The sequence below is a fragment of the Hetaerina americana genome, unplaced genomic scaffold (genome assembly GCF_022747635.1).
Source record: "Hetaerina americana unplaced genomic scaffold, ioHetAmer1.1.p SCAF_4, whole genome shotgun sequence".
Taxonomy (NCBI): Eukaryota; Metazoa; Arthropoda; class Insecta; order Odonata; family Calopterygidae; genus Hetaerina; species Hetaerina americana.
Genome location: NW_027286985.1, coordinates 54839973 through 54847056, shown reverse-complemented (window position 1 = coordinate 54847056; position 7084 = coordinate 54839973). Strand labels below are relative to the sequence as shown.

The 7084-nt window shown below is 35.3% G+C and overlaps 2 protein-coding genes across 2 annotated transcripts in view; one reads left to right on the top strand and one right to left on the bottom strand.

Moving 5' to 3' along the window:
• The first annotated feature begins 75 nt into the window (after window positions 1–75).
• Window positions 76–3993, top strand: LOC139692560 (rRNA-processing protein UTP23 homolog). The gene is made up of 5 exons (XM_071590801.1): window positions 76–430; window positions 1022–1118; window positions 1255–1381; window positions 2475–2624; window positions 3552–3993. Exons 1-5 carry the CDS (start codon window positions 311–313, stop codon window positions 3805–3807), a joined length of 750 nt encoding a protein of 249 aa, XP_071446902.1. The 5' UTR covers window positions 76–310; the 3' UTR covers window positions 3808–3993.
• An 877-nt stretch (window positions 3994–4870) lies between these two features.
• Window positions 4871–7084, bottom strand: part of LOC139692218 (ATP-dependent RNA helicase DHX8-like) — an 11321-nt gene continuing 9107 nt past the window's right edge. The window contains exon 7 of the mRNA XM_071590283.1: window positions 4871–4882. Within this exon, the coding sequence (XP_071446384.1) occupies window positions 4871–4882 (12 nt within the window). The remainder of the gene's footprint in view (window positions 4883–7084) is intronic.

Sequence of the window (7084 nt, the reverse complement as noted above, 5' to 3'; positions counted from 1 at the left end):
AACCAATATATAAAAACCTCTACATATTAATATTTAAAAAGCTGTAATATTTATAACTTTATCGCTTTTCTCCAATGGCAAAGTGCGAAAATCCTGCAACGTTGCCAAATTTAATTTGTTCCCAGTGAATTGGGCAAGCCACATGAATAACGATAAGCGACAACGGCAGGGTGGTGTACGAAATGGAAAATTGTAATAGAGTAGACGATAATTCACACACTGTCAGGGCTAATCTTAAATTTACTGGAAATTTGAAGCAAAATTAGCTCTCATTCTTACCGTTATTACGAGCACTTTTTGTTGAAGTGCGATGAAGGTGAAGAGACAGAAAAAAGTTCAAAGATATTTAAGTTTCTACAGTAATAATTATGGTTTTAGACAACCATATCAAATTCTTGTCGATGGAACTATATGTTTGGCTGCCTTAACAGTGAGTATGTTTAAGTTTTTGATGCCTTAATTTCAATGGAGTATGTTTGATATTCAGTTCATTGCAGTTCGCATCATGTTTGGATGGAATCCGTCGCGACCCGTCGCCGACGGGTCCCATCCACCCTCTCAAATGAGGGATGTTTAGTGAATATACATCAAATTAATTGGAAATACACCAAAATTAGTGGATATTACCTGCACACTAACTATAAATGTGACGCTTTTGTGCAACTCGATCATCAAAAATATCGTGTTTACTTCCGTAATTATATGCCTCCCGTCATTTCCCCAATTTATCGAGTATGTATGTATGTGTATATATATATATATATATATATATATATATATATATATATATATTTCATTCACACACAATTGCTTTATCTTGTTTTGCAATTTTATTGTCTTCACACATGCGTTAGTATTAATATTTCCGCGGTGAAAATATAGAAACAGCCGTGATTTGACTGGTATCACCCATTAATGTAACCATGTCATATTGTCCTATTTTCATCCATTGTTTTCTTAACTACACTTACCATTAGGCCTTTGATTGCACTGCCATCAATGAATTATGTTTCCATTTCAGAATAAGGTCACCCTGAAAGATGTCATCCCAAAATACTTCGATAGTAATGTCAAGCTTTTAACCACGCAGTGTGTTATTATAGAGACTGAAAAATTGGGTGAGTAACAAATTAACTGCCTAATGATTTGTGTGTGGAGGTCTTGCTACACTTGTTTTATTTATACCTATAAGCAGTACATGTAATTTCACGTGGAAATTTTCGTTGGTGGATTTAATGGCCAATTATATTTTAGGCCGTGCCGTATATGGCGCAATGTTAATTGTCAAGCAGTTTCCTATACACCAGTGTGGACACAAAGATAAACCTCTTATTGGATCGGCATGTTTGGCATCCATGCTTAAAGGAAGTAATCCTAACAGGTGAGTTACTTAGTGAGTGAGTAATTTACTATTCTTATGGATAAATAGAATTATTGAGGATTTTTCTTCCCAATTGGTACTTGTGGTCATTATATTCCAGTAAATCACATCTTCGGATATTTTCCGTCAAACTAATCTCTTCTTTTATTCATTCTTCTCTACGCTACACCAATCCTTTTGTTAATATTTTTACTCTAGGAGCCTGTCATAAATTCTTACATCATTTGTAAAAGTTTTTGTTAGTAAAAACCTAACCCAATTCTTCTTTTGATATCCCAACTACTTTGCCCGCTTTCCTCTGAAACACTTCCTAATTAGGTGGATAGTTCTACCTGTTCTGGTTTTTATCCTCCTCGAAATTTTTAACATAATATAACCTTTAACTTCAGTGTATACTTTAGCAATCATGTCTTCATACTTTCTTTACCTTATATTTTTATTATTTATTTTCATCCCTTTTGTAACAATATTTCTGCTGTGCACAAGGTAATGATTGTAAATCTTTGGCTGGCTGATTTTATGACTTGCAAGCCTGCTTCTAGCCCTTCCCATGTCTTTCTTATCATTGCCTCCAAATATACAAATATATTTACAATATATACATAATAGATACAAATACATAACTTGTATACAGAAAAGAACTGATGATAGTGGACCTCCCTGTCTTAGCACTACCTGTATTGATCCTTTTCCATTCACTATACACCCCTGGGAAGTATTGAGACATATGAAGGTTCTTGATGTCTATCCCTCCAGTTTATTCCTATCTTCTGCAAAATGGTCATAAAGCAGCTCATAAAGTGTCCTCTATTGAATGCCTTCTAAAAATCTACAAAGCATAAAACTATCTTGTTCCTTTAAAGCCCCTTAAATTTCAGAATTTAAGAGGGTTTTTTAGTAGCTTAACTGGCTAAAGAACACCCCTGGAAATTGAGGCATCTGGGTTCAAATCCCAGTCGAGGGGAATGATTTTTACTCTTTGGAATTTTTGCATTTTAATGCATATTAGTGGATGACTCAATTTAAGTTACTGTTGCCGCCTCTTCCATAGCTCTCTGAAGTAACTCTGAGAACTAATTATTTTTATTTTCAGGTATATCATTGCTTCCCAGGACAGAGAGTTGCAGAATTTGGTGAGAAAAATGCCTGGGGCCCCACTCCTCTATCTTCACCAGAGAGTTCCAACACTTGAGCATCCATCACCTGCCAGTATAAACTCAGTCAAGAACAAAAATGAAACTAAGTAAGGGAAAGAAATTTAGGGCATTTTTACTTTTATGGTTATTTGAAGATTGGCCATGCAAGGTTATTAGTTTTTGCATTTTCCTTGGCAAGTGCAGCATTCCCTGCAACCAGTTACAACACCCCAGGGGTCAATTTTGCCACATATTCTGCGAGTATTCATATTTCCACCCACTTTCATTATTCTGAACAAGCTAGTTTACCTATGTATCCCTTATGAAGAAAGCATCTTGATAGGTGCCATGCTAATTCCCATATCCCAGTACTGGAAGGTATATGCTGTTTACTGAAGAACCAGTAAAGCACGAAGGCAGAATCAAAAAGAAGTATTTTTACTGGAAACGCCAAGTCTTTTTGATTATCCCTTCATGCTTTACAAGTAGATTTCCATGAATTATTGGCCTCGACTATCTCTCAAAAGAAGAACCAGTATGTAGAAAGCAGTCGCAACGAGGGTAATCCCAAAAGGAAGGCCTCCAATTTTTAGAGAAATAGGAATAAACATTTATTTTCAGGAATTGATATGTCATTTAAAATCATTAACATCTCTCTTCCACATAATCACCATTTTGGTCAATGTATTTTTGTAGGCACTAGGGTAGTTTTTGAAAGCCCAGGGTCACACCAGCTCACCACCATGTCATTGAGGAATTGTCATGCTGGCTTTGAAATACATTTTACCCGATTAATTTTGCCAGGGATAATTTTGTTCAAATCCCTTAATATTTATTTGTATAAATTGATAATGTAGTAAAATTATAGATTACAAACTATTGAAACCAATCATGAAAAAAATACTTGAATTAACATCTTGTTAGTTTGCCATTTGGACTAGATGTTGTATTGTATGAAAAGAGTTAACATAACAATAACCTTATTAATTACTATGGTGTAATTAAAAAATTGTAACTTAACTTGTATTTTATAGGATTGGAATAACTGACTACCAAGAGGAAGTCCTCAAAGATATGAAAAAGCATGTGTTTGGGGAAACCACAGACCGACCAATGAAAAGAAAAAAGAAAAGTGGTCCAAATCCACTGTCTTGTTTAAAGAAGAAAAGGAAAGTGGGATCTGATTCAGTTAGTGTACCTGCACCAAGTGGAGATGAGAAAGCCAAGAAAAAAAGAAAACGTTTAAAAAAGAAATTAGTGACTACAGTTACTGTGGGGATGGACAAATGAGCAATTTCCAAGTTTAAATTTTATGATTTTGGAATCTGGAGTAGTAGAAGTAAGCTTAATGGATGATTCTCATGGCATTGTTGTTAATCCTAATTGTGGTAAATCCATTGAACATACTGTTGCGGGAGGTTTTCATCAAAGCATGTTTTTATTAGTTTCCTTAGTGTAAAAATATTTCATTCACAACATTATCCATATTATTTCAAATGAGGGGTGTGACAACTTAGTGAGCAGTGCATTCAGCTTCTTACTGGGGAGCATGGATTCAAACACCAGTTGATCTGAGCACCCACAGCTTAGCTCACGCTGCTCGATCTTTCAAATACGAGAGTTTCCTGGGAAAGCACAACTTGTCCAGGGAAATGAGCTGATTACCTTTCCTAGAGTGTGAATTTCTCAAAGTGTATGACTTAGTATGAGGTGAGCTTTACCCTCACCAATCAAACCAATCTCCTGATTGATTACTGTCCTTTCTTTATCAGCATTATGTTAGGTCTTATTCCTCTTTGGCAAAAGTACATTTATGTGCTTCAATTACCATGTTCCATTCCATCAAATACCACCTCCCACATGTTCTCCTTTTGTCCATTAGGATATCTTGAGTTTTAAGCGTGTATCTCTATAGTTGTTATTGAAAATGTGCAATTCATGGAAAATGATTGATTTTGCTGCATGCAATGGGAGACTTGAGAGTATGGCCGAAGGAAATAGTAGTGCTGAATTTGGAGCTAACTACTTTGGGGTAGTTACCAAAGTAGCTGTGGGGAAAAAGTTGGTTGCTAAGAAGATAAAAAGAGCATAAAAGTCATCGAGAGTGAAAATTAAAAGACAGCAAGAAAATATCTGGAGAATATTGAATGAGTACCTTCTCAAGGATAAACTGAATCAGATAGAATGAGAAAACATTTTTTACATGCATAAGTGTTGGTGATGCTAGGGAGAGTCTGAAAGAATTTATTATTGATTTCACTGAAAATATTATTATTATAGTAATCTGTCAGTTAAAGTAGGATTTTGGGTGGAAATAAATACCAAACATCCTTCTCGTCTCTGCTAACAAAACTCAATCCAACATCTAAAATAATTAATTTATTATATATTTATTACCTCTAAAACAAGCCCCTCTTCATCTCTGTATACTTTCTTCCTCCGTTCTTTCCATCCATCATCCCTATCCTATTCTCTCCCCTTTCTTATTTACTTAAAATTATCCCTTCTGTCTCAATCTTCAACACCCCGCTGCCAATCAGTAAAGTTTGCATCCATTTTTCCTGTTTCCTTATGATTTCTTCCAATAATCTCCTCTCCTCACCTACCATACCCAGTACTTCCTCATTTGTTTTCTTTCTGTCCTCTGCTGAAAATGCATTTAGAAAATATTATGCTTGGTGGAATGAATGAGTAATAGGTGATATGATTGAAGAGAAAGAGATTGATAAGAGCATAGATTATATTTACCAGAGGAATATATTCCTATTACATATCTGTTGAACAAATAGAAATCACTGAATTACATCATTAATGGTCCCTGTTTATGAACTTCATTTTTATCAACCAATGGTGGTGTCAATGGTCAATAACTCATGGTGGAAATATAACTGATTTTATGAATTCCCCACTGACTTCCCACTTTCAGTTCTTTCCATGCCTCTTTAATCAATTCCTCCACGTACTTGGAACACCACCGGTGACAATGGACAGCCCTGCCTTACACCTCTTCCTAATAATACCCATCTAGACTCTCTATTCCCCACTCTCGCCTGAGCAGTCTGAGACGTTCAGGTTGCGGATTAGCCTCCTGTCTCTCCAATCTATTCCTATTTTCTGCAATATACTCATCGTTTTTCCCAATTCCCTCTATCATATGCCTTTTCAAAATCTACCTAACAGGCAAATACGTCCTGTTTGCATTCTACATTCCTCTTGATTAGTGATCTCATCCCTGCAATGGCATCACATGTGCATCTCCCCTTCCTGAACCCAAATTGATCATCCCCTAAGTAATCATTTGCCCTGCTCTTCATCCTTTGTTGATGATCCTGAGAACCATTTTAGCTGCATGCAAAATCAAACTTACTGTACCACCTCAAGTTTTAAATAACAATAATTAAGTTGGTGCAGCATAATCAATTGATTACAAAAGTTTTCATAAACTAATCAAAAATACATATGCATAATCCTAATCAGGAGACAAAATATAGAATCACATTTACAGTGACAGTCCATAAAATCAGGATGCATGCATGATTGGCTCATAAATTCAGGGTGAATATTGTCAATTGTTTCATTAGTTTGGTTTTGCTGTATGAAAGTGATTTTACTATGTACTTTCATTTCAGGAGGTATGTTATTAGTTCAAAAATATCACACCCACATCTACTGGGGTTTTAAAGTAGAGTTTCTAATTATGAATATCTATTTGCGTAATTATTTGATGATGATGGGTTTAAACATCGTGTGAATGATCATTGTGTTCATCAACAGATGATATTCTACTTGCGGTTGATATGTGATACGTACATTGCATGCCAGTGAAAAGGGCAAGAATTAATTGGCTGAAAAAATGCTGATTAAAGATCTGGATGCAGTGGCGCTTATTTTCATCAAGAATAATTTGGCCCAGAATGAGTGAACTTTTTGTAAGCCTAGAGTTGTATGTGAACAATTCATTCAATGAATTCATTGTCTGGGTACCATGATGTAACTTCTCTCTTGGAGATCAGTCATCCTATTTGAATATATTAAGGTTTTCTTCAGGCAAATTTTTCATGTGATAGTAGATCTGTCAGTCGTTATATGGTGCAATAAAAAGCAGACGGGTCCATCCACAACTTACACCAGATGACATAGCAATTAATGTGATATGGTTAATATTTTTGAGTGAAATAAATTAGGACACATTTATTCCCACTACATTGGTCCGTCATGCAGATAATAGAGGTGCAATATTTATATTTCTGAAAACAACTCTGCTTCAAATTAAAAAACTTACAAATATGATGCATCATTTATTGTCATTTGGTAGTTAACCATTAATATTTTGGATGGAGACTGACTGAACAGTGCTACACTTCTTAGCCTTGCCTGGCAAGACATAACCAGACACCTCTCTGTAATAAACCCTTCAATTCCACATAAGTCTATATCAATTCATTCCGTCGTACATTCCTTTTCATTTCCAGTCCATACATATCTGCATAATGTTCTCCACTCTATCAGTCTTCAGCATATATGTATAGTATTCATTTTTAATCAGAGCAGTAGAATTATGTACGAT

What these genes read in the sequence shown, in the direction of transcription:
- LOC139692560 (XM_071590801.1), top strand. Translation starts at nt 311, where the DNA reads ATGAAGGTGAAGAGACAGAAAAAAGTTCAAAGATATTTAAGTTTCTAC. An exon ending in TATGTTTGGCTGCCTTAACA is followed by an intron (nt 431 to 1,021) that starts GTGAGTATGTTT and finishes TTTCCATTTCAG; the next exon opens with AATAAGGTCACCCTGAAAGA. An exon ending in AAAGGAAGTAATCCTAACAG is followed by an intron (nt 1,382 to 2,474) that starts GTGAGTTACTTA and finishes TTTTATTTTCAG; the next exon opens with GTATATCATTGCTTCCCAGG.